Source organism: Trichogramma pretiosum, unplaced genomic scaffold (assembly GCF_000599845.2).
Source record: "Trichogramma pretiosum strain Unisexual culture from Peru unplaced genomic scaffold, Tpre_2.0 scaffold11, whole genome shotgun sequence".
Classification (NCBI taxonomy): Eukaryota; Metazoa; Arthropoda; class Insecta; order Hymenoptera; family Trichogrammatidae; genus Trichogramma; species Trichogramma pretiosum.
This window is the reverse complement of record NW_019641702.1, coordinates 62,586-82,913: the sequence shown is the minus strand read 5'-3', so window position 1 is coordinate 82,913 and position 20,328 is coordinate 62,586. Positions and strand designations below refer to the sequence as shown.

The window sequence follows — 20,328 nt, the reverse complement described above, 5'->3', positions numbered from 1 at the left end:
CTAAATAGTAATGTCTAAGCTTGCAGCTTTTATGCATTTTACACAATATAACTTATTCTTCCATGTGTTTATGGAATTCTTCGACAATAAATTTAAATTCACTGTCATAATGCATCAAATTCAGCGTTTAATCATTTTTTTTGCTCACGCGAGCTTTGAAGAAGTTGTATTATATGATGAACAATGAAAAAATTTTACCATTGCTGTATTGATTTGTCCTTTTAAAGTCTTATTAATCAGGAAAGAATATGAAATTTACATTATTTTTATTTTATCAATGTAGAAACAACATTTGTATTAAATAACAAAAATAGAAATGAAAAAACAACATTAGCAGGGTTATTCTTTCACATCGTTTTTATACCTACAACTCCTAAAATAAAAAAATCATTTGATTCCAAGCAATGTAAACGCTTAATTTCATTCGTCTTAACACTTTGACCTGACTATGACTTGTGCTGCCTCTAGCGAGCTCAATTTGAACTCGTTAAGCATTTTACATTGTATTTCTACTTTATCGATTTTCAATAATGTAAATAGACACGCGATTATTACTCATTTCATTGCGAATAGCAAGAATCAATCAAAAAAAAAACATGTAATCAAAACTAGTTTACGTTTACTATCAGTCTCAGATGTTAAGTCTGCTACAAACTACACATTTCTATCGAGAATTCAAAGTTGACAGTTATGTTAGAATCTTGTTTTGAAAAATTAAGTCGCCGAAATACAGCCGGTATGTGCCGCAACTTTAGCAGTGTGTATACAAATACAAGAACTTTAAATCACACGATGACTTACTCCACAGCAGAAAGTCATGCTTCTCAGCTGTGAAGTTGACATGCGTGGGTTGAAAACGACGTATAATCAAAGTTTTGATACTTAATAATTAAAAAATAATTACCAGAATGGCCGAGGAAGGTGGCATTTGGGAGGAACTTTCGGAAATACCGCCGGATCCTCCTAAAATGCGTGACAAGTGTTCTCAGTGCAGGTTTGTTTTTGTGAATTTTCTTTCAATCATTTGATTATTTAAATGATATATCATTATTTACAGACGTCCTTCTGGTGTGTGTTGGTGTCCTGGTTTACCCAAACAGCCTTTGAATCCAGCTTCAAGAATAATTATACTGCAGCACCCAGCGGAAGTCAAACGATGCCTGAGGACAGCACCAATGCTCACTCTTTCACTTGGAAATGAAAAATGTTTAACTTACATGTAAATCTTACTTGATTTCTACATTTTCTGATGTATAATACTAATTTGATTTTTATTTCATCAATCAGTGGTAAAAAGTTTCCTAGCATGACGAAACATAACGGATTGGCAGAAATTTTAAATGATCCTAACACAATTCTGCTCTATCCATCCCCTGATGCAGTGCCATTAAATGAAGTAAATGCTGTAGGAATAGATAATCAAAAGCCTTATAATTTAGTTCTACTGGATGGAACTTGGCCGCAAGCTAAGGTATGCCTATGATTTATTGATTGCTTGATTACCAAACAGTTATTATATTTATATTTCAGGCCATGTATACTGCAAGTCCAACTTTAAAAAAAATGCGCTCTTGTAAACTTGTGGATGTACCAACAAGTGAATATGTTATAAGAACACAACCTGCAGAAGGATGTCTATCAACTCTTGAAACAGGTGCTTTTGCACTTTCAATAGTGGAAAATAATCCATCAATTAGAAATGAAATGCTAGGTCCTTTAAAACATTTATGCAAGTAAGTATTATTTGTAAATTTATTTTTTAACTAAAACTTCAATGATTAAATGTGAAATATTCTTTTCTATAGATTTCAACTAGATAATGGAGCAGTAACTCATCAAAGTAAAGAATTTTTAGTGAAACAAAAAAGTTATCCAAAGCTCATAGGGAAAAGACTTGCTAAACAATTAAAAACAATACCTGATACTCAAAAACTTGAAAAAGATTGTTAAACAAAAACTGTTATTACATACATACATATTTATATTTACAAATTTTATTTAGTTAAATATTTTGTACACTTATATTAGTAATATTATCAAATGTGACTTTGCATTGATTAAAAATGTTCAATTTTTGTACAAAAAGTTATGAAAACTACTTTTAAATCATTAAACATACATCAATAACAGAATAATTTTTGTTTCTTTTTTAGTTTGTTTCATTAGCAATCTTTATCAGATATAATTTCAAAATTGAAATGCATTGTTCCTTCTTTTGGATTAAATTTGTGCCTTATACGCAATGAATTTTCAGAAGAAACGTTTTTAATTTCATAAGGCAAATGAACTCCTTGTCTTGTATATGGATCCCAGGACAAACGTTCACCAGGAATAATTTTTACAATTGGACCAGATGAAACTACAATTTCATTGTCTTGATCCAAATGCCAATCTACCCATAAAGCTATGCCATTGCAACTTCCGCTCCTGAAATTAAAAGTCATATGAGAATTAATAATTAATAAGTTATTTTAACTTATAAAAATTCCAATCAATTTAGAACTTTTTAATACTCACTCAGAAAATCGAATTATTGTTTGAGATTCAGTACAACTGGATTTTTCTACATTTTGACAAAAATCAAAACTATTAATACTAAATGCTTCAGTTAAGGCTTTACCAGGATATTCCCAAAGGGGTTGAGCTTCTACTGTACTGTCAGTTTTATCGCTTGAAGACTGCAAAAAAAGGTATTGGTTGTAATAACAAATTCAAAAAATTTGTTTAAAATTTTTTTTCTACCTTTACCAAATCATCAAACATTGTCATATCAAATCCTTCACAAATTCCCAAAGGAGCACGAATTTTATGAAGATCTCTAAATTCAACTGCTACTCCTTTTATAACTGCTTTTTCTGGTATTCTTGGTATATTTTTAGAATCTTTAGATATAAGATACCAAAAATAAAAATTATCCCAAGGTAGAATCGAAGTGACAAAATAAGGTTCACCAAAAATTAAATCAAATTCACTAAATGCTGGTAACTTGTCCACTGAGTCAATTACAGAAACTTTCTCTTCTAAGTTATTTGCATTTATAAACATTTCTATTGTTCTCTTTGAAAGTGGTTTTGTTTCCAAAATATACAATTTTTTAATATTCATATTTGCTATTGAAAGACCTAGAAGAGAAGAATCGGATAGACAGAGACAAGTAGCATCTGGTCGAACTTTATTCTGTATAGCTTGTAAATATTTTTGATTTCTACTCTCATTATTCCACTGCCCAATTCGTGTTCTAGATAGAGCTAAATGTACATAGCACTCGCATACAGGTCTGTCCAAGCCAGTATTTGTGATCCTGAAAAAAAAAATTATAATTTTAATTTCGAACCAAGATTTTCATTTATTATTTTATTGTTTTATGAAATCAATATTATTACCCTTTGTTTTCATTTAAAGAAAACCAGAATGAATATTCATCATGAGAGGCAGTAAGATATACTTCTGTTTCTGGGTGCATGTTTAAATCATTAGGAAGATAATATACAGCTTGCATCCAATGATCTCTCCATGGAATTTCATCAACTAATTTTTCATAATTTTTTTGCTTCTTCAATTTCTCCTGTACATCTGGGTGATTCCACACAGGTGCACAACTCAACAAGACCTAATTTCAAAAAAGATTTTTGAATAATTCCATTTCGTTATAATATATTTAAAAAAATCAAATTATCACGAAATAGATGTCCTTACTTCACCATGCATATCCATAACAATGTCCCACCAAATAAAAACTGCATGAGCTGTACCTTTGTTAATTGGTTTTATAGAAAATTCAGCATTTTCATTAAATTTTAAAGGAACTTTTCCTGTCCAGTCAAACCTAATTTCAAACAGAATTTGATTAATTTTAAATCATCAAAAATGAAATTTAAAACTTTATGCTTACTGATATATTGGTATTGCTTCACTCAAAGGGGTAAAAGAGCCATATGGCAACTGTGATAATTGTATGTCATGCACAGCTGAAGCTCCTGAACACGATTGAGTACATTTAGGAACTTTTAATAACTCATTTGAGGAAATTTTATCTTTGATGCAATTGACTCTATTCCATCCTTTCACCAAAGAACTATCAATTACTTGAGCATAAACTGTTGCACTGCTTGGAATCACAATAGGATTACTCTAAAAAAATAAAAAATTGAATATCATTTTTTAAACACAAATTACTGTAATTTACTGTAACTAACTCTACATACATCTAAGAGGACTTCTTGAGCATGTTTAAATGTTGAGAGTGCTCCTTCACCTATCAGCTCTGTATCAAAAACTTCAGTTACCAAAATATTGGCACGATGTTTAAGATCTCCATTTTCTCCTACTGTCAACTTAGTAGATCTTTTGTAAATTAATTCAATTTTTTCACCGAAACCATTTTCTTTCATGATTTTTGTAGCACATTCAGCCATTGGTTTAAAAGCCTAAAAATGTATTTTTATGCGTTAATAATTTATGTCAATTCCCAATGATGAAAGACATATGAACATTTCAAACCAACCTCACAGGCAACAATGCTATCTGCTCCTAATTTAGCAGCCATCATTGATAATAATCCAGTTCCAGTACCAATGTCAAGAACATGAGCCTTCTCTCCTGCAGCATGTTTAGCATTAATAGCAGCTTTGAGGCCCAAATAATACTTGTAATTCTGTTATACAATAAAATATAAAACATATATATCTGAATTTTATATGTTGCATCAAATCAATAAAATTTATTGTTTACTCTTTCATGATCATGTAACATATCAGCAAATGCAGATCGAGCAATTTCTTGGTAGTAATCATAATCTGGATCCTTCTCTTCCCACCCTACAACACCTGTCATTGGATTGGTATTTTGAAGAAAAATACTCATTTTGCGAGTAGAAAGGAAAAAATGATTGACAAATCTCAACTTCAATAGACCACTGTAACATAATATTTATAATATTTAACTGCGAATTTCTAGTTGGCTGCAGTTTGAGGTTATAGGCTTATGAAAGTCAAAACATATATATTGACAAAAACTATGGTGACACACATTTATTTGACATTGTACAGCTAATTGAATTTAATCATATATCATATTACCCGAATCGCATCAATTAAGTTCAAGTTCGGAGTTGCTAGTGAATTGACAAGAAGCACATGTGCAGATTGCAGACAGGGACAGCGGACGAGTGCAGCGAGTAGATCGGAACCTCGCCACCTTACGGAAGCCGGCTGAATTGCAATAAAAGGTAAACAATCGCATGTTTTCAAATGCTTACCGATTTTATGATTTAATATTCATTTCATAAAATTTGGTAGCATTAGAATAAACTGAAAATCAAAGCAAGCACTTGACGAGTATGTCATTAAGAAGTAATCGAAAAATGCCAAAATGCAAAAGGATTATCTTTTAAGAAAAAATTGTTTCCATTTATTTATATTATTATAAAAAAATAAACTTTATTGAACCTTATGAAAATACTTAATTTATCACATTTCGTTAAACATATGATAGGTATATTCTTGCATATGAATTTGATTAGTTTGGATTCTTAAATTTGAAAAGAAAAGATCAAGTTCATGATCTTCACTGTTTGACGATTCACCATAATTAATGTTTCCATAACAAGAGTGGTTGACATGAATATTATTTGACAGATACAGCTGATTATTGTATGGAATCTCACTATTTTCTCTGTTTTCACGGGCATAATTATTATATACATTAGAACTAAAAGCATTATCTTGAAGCATTGAGGTGTAAGCATTATGATTCAATTCTTCATTAACAACATTTTCAACTGGAGTATTTACATTTTCATTGAAGCAGTTTTCATCACTTCCATCACTTCCATCACTTCCATCACTTTCATCACTTTCTTTAGATAATTTTTGGATACAACTCACACTTTTTCCAGATGAAATATTGTCTGTGCTCAATGAGACAATCTTTAATTCTTCACCTAAGATCTGTACATCAGAAATGTCACTTCCATTATTATTTTTTTCAGATGTTGTTGACGTATCAGAATTCAATTCTTCGCTTTCAGAAAAATCACTACTGTCTACTACATTATTATCTTCAACAGTATTATTATGAAAGATGGAACATAACTTAACATAGCTTATATTTGGTTCTGAAATAATACTTTTTTCAATCATTTGTTTGATTTTTTCATTATTAACACCATTCAATAATGTTCTTATCTTGAACCATTCTGAGAAAAATTCTGAGTTGTTTTTTAAAAATTCAACACATAATTTATATTTTTTAATATCATTCTCACTCATCATGAGATTGGGTAATGATTCTCCAATTTTCATAGGATATGGAAAGTAAGAAGAAAATTCTTTAAAATCTGAATTACGATATAAACTTTTAAAGTTTTCAATTTCTCCATACATATTTAATAGATTGATATTGGCATTGTCTTCTGAATAAAGGTATGTATCTTTAATTTCTTCTTCATTTCTGATTTCAGGATATATGCACATAAGTGCTTTTTGTTGCATATAGTAAAAATGATGTAGAGCTTCATAAAAGTTTAGAGTATGTATGCCATTATCTTGTTTGGTTTTTAAAAAAAGTTTTCTTAACAAGTTTAATTCATGTTTGAGTTTGTTCTTCCAACAAGCTGCTTTATAAATATTTGAGTCTTCAGCAGGGTCTTCTGAAGATGAAAATGAATTTTTTCCTAAATTATTTTTTAATTTTAATAGAAATTGGAAATCTTGTGTTTCAAATATGAAATTATCACAGTGATTTTTCAATTCAGCAATACTTTTTTGTATATCTATTTCTTCAACATTCAAAGTTTCCCTTTCATGTATTATTTCAAATGCTAAACTATCATTAGAGCTATTATGGGTACTTTTTCTTTTGTACTTAATGTTGAAAAAAGATGTTAAATCATCTGTTTCAGTTTTTGATAATTTACCTTTTGGAACTTTATGAAAATTAAATCCAAAATTAACACCCTCGTTTAATCTTTCAGTTAAAGATGGATCATCACTCTGAGAAATTTTTAACTCTTGCAAATTATCTGTATGACAGTATTCTTTCCAACGAGAGGAATTTTGAAAAGATTTGTATTTTTCTTTTGACCCATCACTTGAATTATTTGAATTTTTCAAACTATCAACTCCTTTGTCCGTAATTGTATCATTCTTAGGCTTATTTTTTTTAATAATTTCAAATGAAGTATCTTTTTTTTCTTTTGTTTTGTTGTTTTCTTGATCTATTTTTTTAACAGCATGTATTCTTTCATACACATCATCTGCATCATTCCAAAGATTTTCTGAACAATTTTCAGGTAATTTAAATATTGAATAATCTGGACCACCAACAGATGACAGCAAATTTTGAAAATCATTCAACTCTTTTTCAGCAATTAAATTAATAGCTAATCCACGACGCCCATAACGCCCGGCTCTGCCAATTCTGTGTATATAAGTTGCACTAGGATCACTTTTACCATTAAAATCTCTAGGAATATCTAAATTTATAACCAAATCAACATTTTGGGCATCTATTCCTCTAGCTAATACATCAGTTGTGACTATAATTTTATTTTCAGTGCTTTTTAATTTCTTGATAGAATCAATTCTTTTTTCCATCGTTTGACTCCCATTAATAGAATCAATAGTCTTACCTAAGCCTGTGTTTTTCAACATGTTAGAAACTGATTGAGCTCTGAAAAAAAGAAAATAATGAGTTCTAAGAAGTTTCTGTAAACAGAGATATTATACCATTGGTACGTACACAATTTGATAATTAGAAAAAACAAGGCACTGTTTGAAAAAATTTTTTTCCAAAATTTTTACTAATTTTTCAATCTTAATTTGACGTTGTCTCTGTTCAAGTGGATGACTTGGCAATATGCAAACAAATTGTTTTAAACCTAATGGTATGGATCCTTCATCATCTGGACAACACAACTTAGGCGATTGCATATAAGTCTTTAAAAAATTTTCTAAACCATCAGCATAAGTAGCACTAGCTGCTATAACTTGTTTATTTTCAGGAAGTTTTGAAAATACAAAGCTAAACAAACAAATTAAAAAATATAATTATTTTTAACTCATTTTCATCTTCATTTGAGAAATTTATTATTAAAATTTTTGAAAATAACATACTTGATATCTTTTTGAAAGCTGTCTTCTAGCAACTTGTCAGCTTCATCAAGAACAATAAGACGAATTGCGTTCGATTGAAGAATGTTTGTTTCAATCAAATGCCTTATCCTTCCGGGAGCTCCAATTGCAATATGACAATTGCCAATAATTTTCTTATCATTTTTAATTGGTCTACCACCAATAAATTTACAAACTTTTAAACCTGAACAGTAACAAGCACTTGTGAGTTTGTTTTTTAAAATTAATTTAAATTATGAAATTTATTTACCTTTTATTTCACAGCCAATTGCTGAAATAACTTCTTGATTTTGAATGGCTATTTCTCTAGTAGGAGCTATTACTATAACTTGAACTTGATTTATGCTAGTATCAATCATTTCCAAAGCAATCACGCCAAAAACTGCAGTCTTACCAGTTCCTGACTTGGCTTTTAAAATTAAATCTAAAAAAAATACATGATAAAAAATATAACGATTAATAATTCAGAAGAGAGCCAAAATCCGCAAAATGTTACTTTACCAAATCCACATCGTCCCAAGGGGATGGATTTAAATTGGATAGGAGAGGGTTTGTGAAATCCGCAAGTCAGTAGACCTTTCAAAACAGGCTGCGATAAGCCCATCAGAGAGAATGTCAGATCATTTTTCAATTCTATATCACTCGAAAGATCAATGGTGGATAAATCACGAGCTATTTTACGCGACATTTTTTAAAATATTAAAAATGATTCAAAATAAATAAGTCGTATGACAGCCGGTCGCTTTTAGGTTAACGCTGGATCAACTGGTTTCAAGCGCGCAAGCATTGCAGAATTATTGCAGTAAGCAGACTGAGTTGATGCGTGTTGCGTGTGTACATGTGAGTTTGTTGTCGGAGTGTGTTGTGTGACACGATTTACGTTTTGATCGTTGCCCCTGCGGAGCGTTCGAGCTGTCATTGAGTCGTATTAGAATCTTTCGGACTTGCAATTGCAGTCTGTTTAGATGTTAGGTTCCAAAACAAAGCCCAGCTTTATCTTCTCTGTCTTCGCGATGTTTTGCTATTTTTTGTCCTACCTTGCAACACGCCACTCTTGACGCTGGGAAAATCCGAAGAACGTCATGATTTCAGCTTATTAACCTTCGCGTTGAGTGAATGAAGATTTCATTTTAATATCTTGGTGCAATTTTTAATTTTTTCAGTATGAATATTAATGCTGATCATATTGAAAAAATGAATCGCGAGGAAGATAATACTTCACCAACACCATCTTCGTCGACGAATGGAGATGACAGCTCTGAAAGCAGAACTGTTGTTCCTCTTACGTTAAGATCTATTGAAAATTCATTACAAATTCCTAAGGTTATTTTCATTAGATTTTAATATTTTTTTGTAACATATTAAAAAATTACCTATTTATTTCAATTTTGTAACAGACAATAGATCAACACGAGATTCAAGAGTTGATAGAAAAATGTAAGGAAATGGTATTGGAAAGTGCAGAATGTTCAGAAGAAAGAAAATGGCTAGTCAGACGTTTGATAGAACTGCGACTCAGGGTTCAGGAACTTCGTGAAACTTCTATTGAAAAAGCAGTAGAAACATGTGTCGTTTTAGGTCACCATTTTAAGCCACAAAAATTGTACATCACAACTTCTAGTCCAGTTTATTGTGATCACTGCAGTGCTGGTATATGGACCATGTTGCAATCATGGTATATGTGTAATGGTAATCGTTATCAATGAAAATAATTGCAAGCTACATTTTTGTATTTTTCAATATAATAACATATTTTATTTCATTCAGATTGCGGCTATTCTTGTCACATGAAGTGTATGTCAAATATACGTAGAGTATGTGTTCATGTCATTGCTAGCGAAGCAGGTGGATATAAATATACAAAAGATATTTGTCCTGAAAAAGGATTGTCTGCTCAAGCATACAGGTGTGCTGAATGTAATTCCAAAATAACTTTCAGTAAGTATTTTTTCTAAATTTTTTATGACATAAAAGAATTAATATTTTATTTTAAAATGACCATTGCAATGATTTATGTATAATATATTGCAAGCTGTCTCGAGAGGATTATTTTTTTCATGTTTTGCCAGTCCTTTTAAATTCGCAGGTAAAGCTGCATGAGAATATAAATTTGTACACTATGAATAAAAATTAGTTTCTTAGACTGTCTTATGTAACTGTGTAGATTAACATAAATTTAGTTTCATTAGTATTAATATAATTTTTGTTTTCAATAAAAACTTTAGAAGGAGGTTGGATAGAACCTAGGCTTTGTGACTATAGTGGTTTATATTATTGCTATCGCTGTCATTGGAATTCTTCAATTACAATACCTGCACGAGTTATTCGAAACTGGGATATGGAACCAAAGCGAGTTAGTCGTGCTGCACATCAATTGTTAAATTTGTTACAATCTAAACCAGTACTACTTTTAGAAGAATTGAATGAAAAGTTATTTTCTTTGATTCCAGACTTAGCATTGATAAAAGTAAGGATTTAAAATATTATAATTGAAATATTCAAGTTATTCACAGTACTTACAAATTATTGTTTTTTACTTTTTTAATAGAGACACAGAGAAGAAATGCAAATGATGAAACAGTATTTAATCGTGTGTCCAGAAGCAAATAACCAAGGTTTGCCATGGAAAACTGGTTTAAGAAAGCACATGATTGAAAGTTGCGGTCATTATTCAATACAAGACTTAATTGATCTTCAAAATGGAGCTTTACAGATTGAATTACAATCTGCCTATGATATCATGAGAAATCATATAACTGAAACATGCAATCTTTGCAAAGCAAGGCAAGAATTATTTTCTGTTTATTTTTACTTCAAGTTCGTAACAATAAATATGAATCAACAACTAACCGACTTCTAATTTTATGCAATTTACAGGGGTCATCATTGTGAACTTTGTGGAAATAATGAAATAATTTATCCATGGGATACAACTGCTCTGATGTGTAATGTATGTTCAACTGTTTATCATAGAAAGTGTAAATCAAAACAAAACCATTGTTGCCCTAAATGTTTAAGACGAGAAAAAAGACAATTAACTCCTAACAAAGTGCAATAATAATAATAACAAATTTAAATAGTTTTTATCAAAAACAAAATGTTATACAATTATGCAATAATTTACGAAAGAGGCAACAATTTATAACTGAAACTTATTTTTATATTAATATCCTGAATGTAAAATGTGCACAAGTTATCAAGTCATATTTTATTCTATTAACATTAATTAATTTTAAAAACAAATGACCAAATTTTTAAAAACTATCTGCTTCACTGTAAAAAAGAAAAATGTTAAACTCAAATTGTGAAATTCTTCGGAAATGCAGTCTATAGTATATAATACGCCTTATTATAAATGAATTGTTAAAATATATTTATAATCGTTATTTTATACTTAAATAAAAAAAAATATAATTTTTTAAAGTTAAAGAAAACTCTTACTTGAATTAAACGAAATATCCTGTACTTATTGTTCGTGAAATTAAAGACCGAGTTTAAATTTCAACCTGTCAGATAATTGCGTTTGCATATGAATTGTTCACAAATGCAAGTCGCATGTTAGGAAATTAGATACATCGATCAATTTAAATTTTTAAATGAATTCAAAATCGACGAAAAAAATATAATGTAGTGACTAGCTACTCAAAACATTAACGGTCGTCCTTGACGTCTGTTTACAACACCGATTCACCTTCTATATATAGATTTTGCATTCGTTCGCGAATTATAAAGCAGGTGATTTCCAATTGAAGACCCGACCAGGCACGATCGATTGGTACAATATATTTATTATCTTTCGATGTTTTAAAAACAGATGGGTATATCTCCCCACTGCGGGTCTAGTTTTTAATATTTAAATGTACAAAGGCTCACGAATCTTTTTAAAAAGACTTGACATTTAGTCGATGTTAAGCCACTGACGGAGCAGGACATCAACATATGGTTTTTTGCAAGGTACGTATCTGTGTTATTTACTCTAGACGATGTAAACATTGTGTTGTCAAAATTGACATCAGATGGGGAACGGTACGTTCGTTTGACATTTGTAATCGAACTACTACTTACAGTCGTTTGAAAATCGAAATTTGAAATGCTCGAGTTTTAAAGAATTTTAATTGCCGATTTGTTATTGTATATTTTTATTATGATAATATTGAAAGAGTTATGAGCATTGTTGCTATCAATGAACATTTTCTCTCTTAAACTTTCATTTGTATAGTTATTTTTTGTTCAGTTTCTGCTTCAAATGAAAAATTGATAAATACGAATTATTACTTTTTTCTTAAATTCTTATCTCGAAAGATTAATAACTTAGCTCAAAGTTAAAAACGAAAATATACCGATTTTTTATGACAAGTGTCCGACAGAACATCAATAATTTAATCAAAAATCTAAAACTTTCATTTTCTAGTACCGTATCGAAAAATAAAAATGATGTAAACTTCTCTATGTTTCTGCGTAAAAAAAGTCCATCGTAACGCAATATTAATCGCTTCACGTGTGCACTATAAAAATTTAAATCGGCGTATCGATAATTATTATATCATACATCTAGCATTTCAAGATTCTCACTATACATACTCGAAAAATTAGCATAACCAAAATACATATATGCGCGCAAGCGTTTATATCGATGAATTTCGTAACTTGTATGTCCCGCAGGTGTATTTTGCTGGGCCAAACGTGATAATCGCGCATGTGACACATTATACGTACGTTACGAGTGATTGACCGCGCAGAGTCAAGAGAGAGAGAGAGAGAGAGAGAGAGAGAGATCATTATCAGGGCGCAACGACACGATTTTCTACGAAAATTTCACTCGCACTCGAGTCGCCTTATCATTGACCTTGGGTCGAATCCAACTCAATGACTTCGATTGGTCAATTTTATATAGAACCGATTTTCAAGTTAACGTCGGTACTCAAAGCCCGAACGAAGATGGATGCATCTTATCTCCGAGGCCAGCAAGTAATTTTAATTCACATCGTCGTGCAAATTTTAACGGTACTCACGCACTCGGCGGAGAGCTCGTACAAGAGTACCGATCGGTACTTGTCGTCGATAAAGAGCGAAGATCGCGACCAGCAGCTGCTCGTACCGTTCGCGGCGCTTGGCCTAGTACCCCTGGACGCGAGCGCCAATTATTCCGACAGTAATTTCATCCCCGAGGAATTCGAGGACGACAACGACGATTACAACGATCCCTTCCGGGACGGCCGCATCGACGCCGCGCCGACCTTCGTCTCGGGCATGGAGAGATTCGCGGGTGCTCTCGTCGCGCCGATCAAGTACTCGCTGCAGATGGGCAAGAGCGGCGGCGGCGGCGGCGATTTTCCAACCGGTCGTAGCCGAGGAATGAAGCAGCTGAATCTGTTCGGCAGAGCGGCTCAGCGCACCTTCAACGACGTGCTCAACGCGGTCGGCGAGAGATTCAAGGCCATTTATCCAGGTGCGAATGCTCGAGTGTACATGTACCTTATAAATACGTAGTGCGTCGTTCATTTTTTTCATTATTTTTTCATTCTTTTTCTTTTTCGTTCGTGTTTTGTGCCAGGCAACTAGAAAAGTTGTCGAGAGCTATAATAAATTCATTGGTAAGTCAAATCGCACAGAAATTCGATGAGCAGGTAGCCTTTCAATTGACAAGAGATTCATTCAAGCACCTCATCCGAGTGAATTTTTCCTAATTTTAATTATTTATTATGTGTACAAGGTACCGAGTGGTGCGGAGCTGGAAGTTTAGCTAGCAGTTTGGATCAAGTCGGTCTATTTAAAAATACGGATAAGTGTTGCAGGGCTCACGATCTTTGCAAAATGAACTTGGGAGCTGATCAGGTCAGATTCGGTCTAGTGAACAATGGCATCTTCACGAGGTAAGCCGCGTCAAAAATCGAATACATCGAATTATCGCGTAATTCCTAGTTTTATCGATACTTTATTTTTCGACGCAGATCTCATTGCGAATGCGATTCGAATTTTTATCGATGCTTGAAAAAAACTCGATCGCTGATTGCTGGGAATATCGGCGTAACGTACTTCAACGTTCTGAGGCCGCAGTGCTTCAAACTGGAATATCCTGCGCGATGCGTCAAGTACGAAAAGTGAGTTTTTCAAACTTACATCATTATGATTTCAAGAAAAGATTCATAAATGAAAATTAATTCATTACATTTTTCAGAGCTCGTTTCAGAAATAACAAGTGCGTATTGTACGAATTTGATGTTAATTACAATAAAACGTGGCAATGGTTCGACAATCCAGATTTTATTTGATGGATAGGATGTCGAGAGCATCGTACTTATCAGTATTGTAAATAATCACTGTTGTAAATATTTTGTTATTCATGTTGCTCATTATGTTACTCATTAAGTTTTTGTTTGGGAAACGGTTATTTTTTTAAATTATGTACTAGGTATTGATTAATTTTATATCACAGTAAATTAAGGCAATTGTTAATTTACTTATTTTAATACAGTATAACTAATTACACCGTAAGATCTGATGTAAAAATATTTATTTAATAATAAAAAATGTTTTTGGAAATAATATTTAACTTATCAGAAGAAAAGTAATTTACTACTTAATTATTAATGGACAATTTTTCATTTATAAAATAAATTCCTTATAAGAAATTTAAAGATACGCTTTAAGCTCGCTACAAAGTAAACAAACATAATTAACTGTCTCAATGATTCAATTCGCAAGTTATCAACTGTGGCGCTTTTCCATTCTTTATTTCCTTAGCTACTCCCCTTTTAATAACGTGAGGTATCTGTTTTGGCACCATCCTAAAAATAAAAAAATGCAGTGCCATTAAAACTTGGCGATAAAATGTTTGTAAGCAAATTTCCTCGTGCCGAAGCTTTTCTTACGTTATGCAGTCGATGATAGGGCAAACCGATAAACAGAGCGTGCATCCGGTACAATCATCCGTGACTTTGGGTATGTGAGTCGCTGCGTCGAACTTGATAGCTTGATAGCCTGAGTCGGCGCATGCCATGTAACATTTTCCGCAATTGATGCACATGTCCTGAAAAGATAAAAGCCAATACAAAATATTAATGTTGTGTATGCAAAATTTTTCTCCCCGTTTATCTCGAAAACGAGTTCAATTGAAATGAAATGATTTCATCGCGATGCGCGTATCGGCACTTATCGTCGCAAATTTCACTCACATCGTCGATCAACGCCACGACTTGCTTGCTGTTATCCAATTTGACGTATGGTTTGATGTTTGACAAGGCTGCCCCGACCACGTCGTTGATCCTTGGAATTGGTTTCGCGGGTTTCGGTGCGGGTCTGGTCAGTGGTAGATCACCCTCGAGCAGATTCGATTTTTCTTTGATCTCAGCTGCTACTTTTTCGCGTAGTTTCAAGTATTCTCCGAAGTGCGGCACGTTCTGTTACGTAAATTGTAAACAATTATAAAATTACTTGATTTAATTAAAGCCAATTTGTATCATGTGATATTACCTTTCCTAGAGCATGTTGGAGTGAAACTGGCTTTCCTTTCTGATGTTTCGACGTTGGCGGACTCTGACCATCCCAATCTTTCAAATGTTCTACACCTTTCAAGTACAACAGAGTTTTCAAACTCGTAATGTAATCATTGATGAGGGTGAAATCTTGATTTTGTATGGCACTTCCAACCTAGTCAATCGCGCCCGAAATAAATAAACATCAAATCGTAGAAATACGATAAGAGTACAATAATATTTACTTGCAACACAGTGGCACCGCACTGGATAAATTGCAGCGCGACTTCGCCGGAATCGATACCGCCGATACCCATGATCGGAAAACCAGGCAAGGCCTGCGCCACCTTGGATATGGCTCGCAGAGCCATCGGCCTCGTGGCGTTGCCTGAGATTCCACCGTAGGTCGTGGCTTTGGCCGCACCGACTGCGGGCCAGGGTGTCCCGTCGGCCTTAAGGCCCATGAGACCTTGCACCGTATTGATCGCCGATACACCGTCGGCTTTACCTGTTGTACGTAAGATTTATGAGATATTGTCGCATCGCATTGAATTCAGAAGCTGACTTATCAGAGACAAAGCGAGACGGTACCTTCGTAGGCGGCTTTGGCGAGTTGAACAACGTCCGTTATGTTAGGCGTCAATTTGACGAAGAACGGAATGGTGATCGCCTCTCTGACCCATTGAGAAATATTTCTCACTAGCTCGGGATCCTGTAAAATAATGAAGAAAATCGATAGAGACGTTTGATAATGATTAAAGCCATATAAAAGTAAAGCAAATCGTTATTCGAACCTGTCCACAAGCCAGACCCATGCCTTTTTCTCCCATACCGTGCGGGCATGACAGATTGAGCTCGAGAGCATCGGATCCCGCTTCTTGAGCCATTTTGGCTAATTCGGTCCAATCGTCTTTGTTGTATGTGCACATGATGCTGCCAATCACGACCTTTCAAATAAATGTTTAAAAACGGTACATTATAGAATAGTCGATCTAGCATCCGATTTTTTGTCGAACATTTTTTTGAATTCTACCTTTGTTGGGAAATCTCTCTTCAACTCTCTGATACCTTGGCACCAATAAGCTGCCAATTTTTCGGAGACGAGTTCGATATTTAGAAAACTCGTTTGTCCCGGGCCGTAATGATAACCGTCCGATGTTCCTTTCACTATTCTGGGCGATACGTTGGTCACCATGTCCTGTCGTATAAAAATCATCTTTCATTAAGAATTGAACTTGACCGATTGAGAAAAAAGAAAAGGTATCATTACTTTATCGAGGCAAAACGTCTTGGTGACGGCGAAACCCCATCCAGCCTCGAAGGAACGGCGAATCATCGCGCACGAGGTGGCCGGTGGAGCCGAGGCCAGACCGAACGGATTCTCGAACTTGATACCGAGCATCTCGACGCTGACGTCGACGTCGTCGATGGGAGTATAGAACTGCGGCAGTTGCGGCTTCTCGGGCACGGTGAGGCCATGAGATTCCTGGTGAATGATAAAAAAACAAACATTCGTTAGCTGTGTTTCGCGTAAAAAAATTTAATTCACGCGTTCGCTATTACCTGGATGTATTTGTGAATGAACCAGGAAGCAGTTTTGCCATCGTTCACCGATTCGACCGTAGTCTGAGCTACGCCGGCAAGATCGCCGCCGCAAAAAACGCCGGATTCGGTCGTCATCATAGTGTTGGTATCCACGATGGGTGTATTCCACTTGTTCAATTTTACAGGCTCTAAGGCCTTGATTACTGTCAAAAAAAAATTGTACGTCAATATGAAAATTGAAATTTTTAAAAAATAAAAATAATTTATCGTTACCATCCGAGTTATAAAGGCCGGAACCAAACGCTGAAATGACAAAGCTGACTTTCAATCTGATCAATTGATCCTCGTCCTCGACCCAATCTCCGCTCTCGTTTTGTTCAGTCCTGTAAAACTCGATGGCAACGATCTTGGATCCTTTCACGATGACCTTCTTGGGCGACGCAAACGGAATGAATTCGCACTTTTCATCTTTCGCCAGGTCCATCTGACATCGAAATCAACGAGTTCGTAATAAATAAATAAATAAATAATTGCATTCGTCGACGATGGCAAGTACAAGCGTCGTCGTGTTGTCTGAGCTAGCTCACCTCCTCGGGTACGGCGCGGACGTTGGTGAAGCCGCGTCGAAAGACGACGAAGACTTTGCTGGCGCCGCATCTGAGGGCCGAGGTGGCGCAGTCGAAGGCCGTGTCGCCGGCGCCCAGCACGACGACGTTGCCGTAGAGCTCCGGCAGGCCGCTGCTGCCGCTGCTCGCCTTGCAAGCGCACATGCCGGGCTTGCTGCTCTTCGACACGGCCGGCAGGAAGTTCTTGGACGTGTAGTAGCCCATTTCCGGGCTCAGGCCGTCGAAGATCGGTAAGGATTTGGGCTCGGGCAGGCCGATTCCCAGAAACACGACCTTGTAGCCGGAGTCTTTCAATTTCTTCGAAGTAGAAGAGCGAACGATTAGTCGATTGGTCATAAAAAAAAATATAGCGTCGGGGGGTTGTGGAGCAAAGTCAACGCACTCTGATAGTGATGTCATTTTCCGACAGCTGCCTGCCGTACTCGATCTTGACACCGAGATCCTTGACCAGATCGACCTCAAAGCTCACGGCGTCGTAGGGCAATCGGTACTGGGGTATCTCGGCGGCGCTGAGGCCGCCGACGTAGCGCTCCCTCTCGAAGATGGTCAGGTCGTTGTAGCCGAGGCGCGCCAAGAAGGTGGCGCACGACAGCGAGGCCGGCCCGCAGCCGATCAGCGCGATCTTGGTGTCGTCGTGCGGCACCCACTGGCCGGGAGCTCGCTTTTGCGGAATGTTCATTCGCTTGAAGATCTGTGCGCGCGAGTTACGCGCAGACGAAAAACAAAAAAGAAGAATTTAGAGCGCGCATAAGTAATCTGTATTTTTTTCTCTTTTTTTCCTTTTTTCTTTATCGGATTCGCGGAACAAAGCAAAGTTGCTTGTGTTTTTTTTTTCTTTTTTGGACTCGTGTATACGAAACTTACATAACGATTATCGACGATCAGTGTGTTCACGATAACGTCGGACACAATTGCAATTAGATGTCAAAGTAAATAATGTACAAATTTCGAGTGGAATTTTATACGATCCGAGAGATATTTGTATAAAAATGGATCCCTCGACGCGATCGGCGATTTTATCACATGTAAAAGCGAATATATATATAGGTCTCGCGTTCCACTTAGCACTAATATTTCGACGATAATATTACATAAATCAATCGAGCGAGATAAAACGTTGAAACTTTTTTTTTCCACACAACGAAAAATCCCAACTAACGTCGTCGCGTCACTCACATCGGTAGCGAACTGCTGCAGGCCGCCGATGTTGATCGGTCCCTCCTCGGTGGCGTAGAGATTGCAGCCGCCCACGCACAGATCGCTGGTCGGGCAGACCATGCCGCAGGTCAGACCCAGGGGATTGTCCGACAGTATGGCCTTGGCGGCGCCGTAATAGTTCTTGTTGGCGATCGACGTGATGAAGGACTTGATGTCGAGCTGGGTCGGGCAGGACTTTTGGCAGGGCGCGTCGGCGCACTTGAGGCAGCGTCCGGCCTCCAGCAGGGCGCCCCGCTCGCTCAGCGTCGTGTGCTTCACGTCGTCGAAGTTCTTCTTCAGCGGCACGCAGCTCTGCGGGGAAGAAGCGGTCGAGAGCGCGAGGGACAAAAATTAATGCGACCGTTAAGCGTGCGAATTTTGCGCGCTAGATTTTTTTTTTTTTTTTTTTTTTTACTTACGTCGCATTTCGAATGGATGTTGCGCTTCCAGTGCTGCTTGTTCTTTTTCGTCTGTATCGTCGGCACCAGATTCGCATGAATCTTCGATCTTGGATTCAGACCGAGCAGATTCTGGAACAACGAAATCGGTACGCGATAAGTAACGAGTTCGGATGCGAAAAAGAGGAGTAGTAGGAAAATTTTTATTCACCTCGATGTCAGGAATGTCTTTCGACACGATTGCTGCCATGATTTATCAACACCACTTTTTAGTATCAAACCAATAAAAAAAAAAATTAATCCAAGCAACAAACTTTTACGCGACGAAAGGGAGAATCGGCCTTGAACGATCGTTAACGCACGATTGCTACGATTTTGATCGAGTTAGTGCGACCGAAAACTACGCTGCAAAAAGTCCGATTGCTCTGCGCATTTGTGCTGAAACGCTGCACATTCGCGCTCAACGAGACGCGCACTGAACGATCGCATGTATCTGTTACGTGTGTATGTATGTACGCAGTACGAAATCGCGAGATTAGACGTCATAAACTGCTTTACCCCACACACAGCACACATTCAGTGGTAATCAACTTGAACAGAGACGCCGCTTTGAATAAATTATTATGGTTTTCATTTTTTCTTCTTCTTTACTCCTATTTTTTTTTTTTTTTTTTCAACGATGATAACTCGTCCGTAAAAAGTATTGATATCTAGAAATTGAAATATCTCATTGAATCATGGATTTGGAAAATTCCTTTGGTTTGAATGAAATTTGATCACAGAGATGCTGATGTCAGTATTGAAATCTTCATTTTCACTCGCATTGCTTTTCTTGCAATTTATTCGACAATAGCTAACATAAAAAATTGTCGATTCAAATTATTTCAAGAAATACATCGTGAAATGAATCAACGACATGAGAGAATACTGACAAACTGACTTCAAAGTGAAAATG

At 35.4% G+C, this 20,328-nt stretch overlaps 6 protein-coding genes across 8 annotated transcripts; 3 read left to right on the top strand and 3 right to left on the bottom strand.

Moving 5' to 3' along the window:
- Positions 1 to 572: 572 nt before the first annotated feature.
- On the top strand, positions 573 to 2,118 carry LOC106651911 (DTW domain-containing protein 2). Its single transcript, XM_014370606.2, has 5 exons — positions 573 to 994; positions 1,058 to 1,219; positions 1,288 to 1,471; positions 1,531 to 1,733; positions 1,806 to 2,118. The coding sequence occupies exons 1-5, from the start codon at positions 909 to 911 to the stop codon at positions 1,948 to 1,950; spliced, it is 780 nt and encodes a 259-aa protein (XP_014226092.1). The 5' UTR covers positions 573 to 908; the 3' UTR covers positions 1,951 to 2,118.
- A 27-nt stretch (positions 2,119 to 2,145) lies between these two features.
- On the bottom strand, positions 2,146 to 5,176 carry LOC106651907 (protein arginine N-methyltransferase 7). 2 transcript variants are annotated; one of them, XM_014370601.2, is made up of 10 exons: positions 5,079 to 5,176; positions 4,732 to 4,915; positions 4,505 to 4,654; positions 4,206 to 4,427; positions 3,893 to 4,131; positions 3,697 to 3,826; positions 3,384 to 3,610; positions 2,743 to 3,301; positions 2,518 to 2,678; positions 2,146 to 2,427 (listed from the first exon to the last, which is right to left on the bottom strand). In XM_014370601.2, the coding sequence occupies exons 1-10, from the start codon at positions 5,087 to 5,089 to the stop codon at positions 2,163 to 2,165; spliced, it is 2,148 nt and encodes a 715-aa protein (XP_014226087.1). In that variant the 5' UTR covers positions 5,090 to 5,176; the 3' UTR covers positions 2,146 to 2,162. The 2 variants fall into 2 exon arrangements, with proteins under 2 accessions (XP_014226087.1, XP_014226088.1); XM_014370602.2 differs by having other exon boundaries at positions 2,749 to 3,301.
- A 236-nt stretch (positions 5,177 to 5,412) lies between these two features.
- On the bottom strand, positions 5,413 to 8,843 carry LOC106651904 (ATP-dependent RNA helicase DeaD-like). Its single transcript, XM_014370600.2, has 5 exons — positions 8,634 to 8,843; positions 8,383 to 8,556; positions 8,115 to 8,316; positions 7,741 to 8,022; positions 5,413 to 7,671 (listed from the first exon to the last, which is right to left on the bottom strand). The coding sequence occupies exons 1-5, from the start codon at positions 8,818 to 8,820 to the stop codon at positions 5,469 to 5,471; spliced, it is 3,048 nt and encodes a 1,015-aa protein (XP_014226086.1). The 5' UTR covers positions 8,821 to 8,843; the 3' UTR covers positions 5,413 to 5,468.
- A 95-nt stretch (positions 8,844 to 8,938) lies between these two features.
- Positions 8,939 to 11,694, top strand: LOC106651908 (differentially expressed in FDCP 8 homolog). Of its 2 annotated transcripts, XM_014370603.2 has the most exons (7): positions 8,939 to 9,455; positions 9,530 to 9,821; positions 9,900 to 10,070; positions 10,165 to 10,218; positions 10,358 to 10,599; positions 10,681 to 10,916; positions 11,010 to 11,694. In XM_014370603.2, exons 1-7 carry the CDS (start codon positions 9,297 to 9,299, stop codon positions 11,188 to 11,190), a joined length of 1,335 nt encoding a protein of 444 aa, XP_014226089.1. In that variant the 5' UTR covers positions 8,939 to 9,296; the 3' UTR covers positions 11,191 to 11,694. The 2 variants fall into 2 exon arrangements, with proteins under 2 accessions (XP_014226089.1, XP_014226090.1); XM_014370604.2 differs by lacking the exon at positions 10,165 to 10,218 and having other exon boundaries at positions 8,968 to 9,455.
- A 172-nt stretch (positions 11,695 to 11,866) lies between these two features.
- On the top strand, positions 11,867 to 14,474 carry LOC106651910. The gene is made up of 5 exons (XM_014370605.2): positions 11,867 to 12,086; positions 12,795 to 13,581; positions 13,846 to 14,005; positions 14,084 to 14,233; positions 14,311 to 14,474. Exons 2-5 carry the CDS (start codon positions 12,999 to 13,001, stop codon positions 14,402 to 14,404), a joined length of 987 nt encoding a protein of 328 aa, XP_014226091.1. The 5' UTR covers positions 11,867 to 12,086; positions 12,795 to 12,998; the 3' UTR covers positions 14,405 to 14,474.
- Positions 14,475 to 14,572: 98 nt separating this feature from the next.
- LOC106651903 (dihydropyrimidine dehydrogenase [NADP(+)]) lies at positions 14,573 to 19,864 on the bottom strand. The gene is made up of 16 exons (XM_014370599.2): positions 19,585 to 19,864; positions 19,395 to 19,505; positions 18,955 to 19,287; positions 18,161 to 18,469; positions 17,740 to 18,075; positions 17,426 to 17,636; positions 17,171 to 17,355; positions 16,878 to 17,093; positions 16,641 to 16,805; positions 16,402 to 16,554; positions 16,199 to 16,319; positions 15,853 to 16,115; positions 15,606 to 15,782; positions 15,308 to 15,532; positions 15,005 to 15,162; positions 14,573 to 14,920 (listed from the first exon to the last, which is right to left on the bottom strand). Exons 1-16 carry the CDS (start codon positions 19,621 to 19,623, stop codon positions 14,818 to 14,820), a joined length of 3,105 nt encoding a protein of 1,034 aa, XP_014226085.1. The 5' UTR covers positions 19,624 to 19,864; the 3' UTR covers positions 14,573 to 14,817.
- Between the last annotated feature and the right edge of the window lie 464 nt (positions 19,865 to 20,328).

Coding starts and splice junctions, on each gene's coding strand:
- LOC106651911 (XM_014370606.2), top strand. CDS start 909: ATGGCCGAGGAAGGTGGCATTTGGGAGGAACTTTCGGAAATACCGCCG. Junction 1,220..1,287: donor GAAAAATGTTTAACTTACAT/GTAAATCTTACT, acceptor TTCATCAATCAG/TGGTAAAAAGTTTCCTAGCA. Junction 1,734..1,805: donor CCTTTAAAACATTTATGCAA/GTAAGTATTATT, acceptor TCTTTTCTATAG/ATTTCAACTAGATAATGGAG.
- LOC106651907 (XM_014370601.2), bottom strand. Junction 4,132..4,205: donor CTCAAGAAGTCCTCTTAGAT/GTATGTAGAGTT, acceptor TTATTTTTTTAG/AGTAATCCTATTGTGATTCC. Junction 3,827..3,892: donor GAAGCAATACCAATATATCA/GTAAGCATAAAG, acceptor GTTTGAAATTAG/GTTTGACTGGACAGGAAAAG.
- LOC106651904 (XM_014370600.2), bottom strand. CDS start 8,820: ATGTCGCGTAAAATAGCTCGTGATTTATCCACCATTGATCTTTCGAGT. Junction 8,317..8,382: donor AATTGGCTGTGAAATAAAAG/GTAAATAAATTT, acceptor GTTACTGTTCAG/GTTTAAAAGTTTGTAAATTT. Junction 8,023..8,114: donor AGCTTTCAAAAAGATATCAA/GTATGTTATTTT, acceptor TTGTTTGTTTAG/CTTTGTATTTTCAAAACTTC.
- LOC106651908 (XM_014370603.2), top strand. CDS start 9,297: ATGAATATTAATGCTGATCATATTGAAAAAATGAATCGCGAGGAAGAT. Junction 10,600..10,680: donor CAGACTTAGCATTGATAAAA/GTAAGGATTTAA, acceptor CTTTTTTAATAG/AGACACAGAGAAGAAATGCA. Junction 10,917..11,009: donor TGCAATCTTTGCAAAGCAAG/GCAAGAATTATT, acceptor TGCAATTTACAG/GGGTCATCATTGTGAACTTT.
- LOC106651910 (XM_014370605.2), top strand. CDS start 12,999: ATGACTTCGATTGGTCAATTTTATATAGAACCGATTTTCAAGTTAACG. Junction 14,006..14,083: donor AACAATGGCATCTTCACGAG/GTAAGCCGCGTC, acceptor TTTTCGACGCAG/ATCTCATTGCGAATGCGATT. Junction 14,234..14,310: donor CGATGCGTCAAGTACGAAAA/GTGAGTTTTTCA, acceptor TACATTTTTCAG/AGCTCGTTTCAGAAATAACA.
- LOC106651903 (XM_014370599.2), bottom strand. CDS start 19,623: ATGGCAGCAATCGTGTCGAAAGACATTCCTGACATCGAG. Junction 17,637..17,739: donor TCCGCGCCGTACCCGAGGAG/GTGAGCTAGCTC, acceptor TTTCGATGTCAG/ATGGACCTGGCGAAAGATGA. Junction 16,320..16,401: donor TGGGTCTGGCTTGTGGACAG/GTTCGAATAACG, acceptor ATTATTTTACAG/GATCCCGAGCTAGTGAGAAA.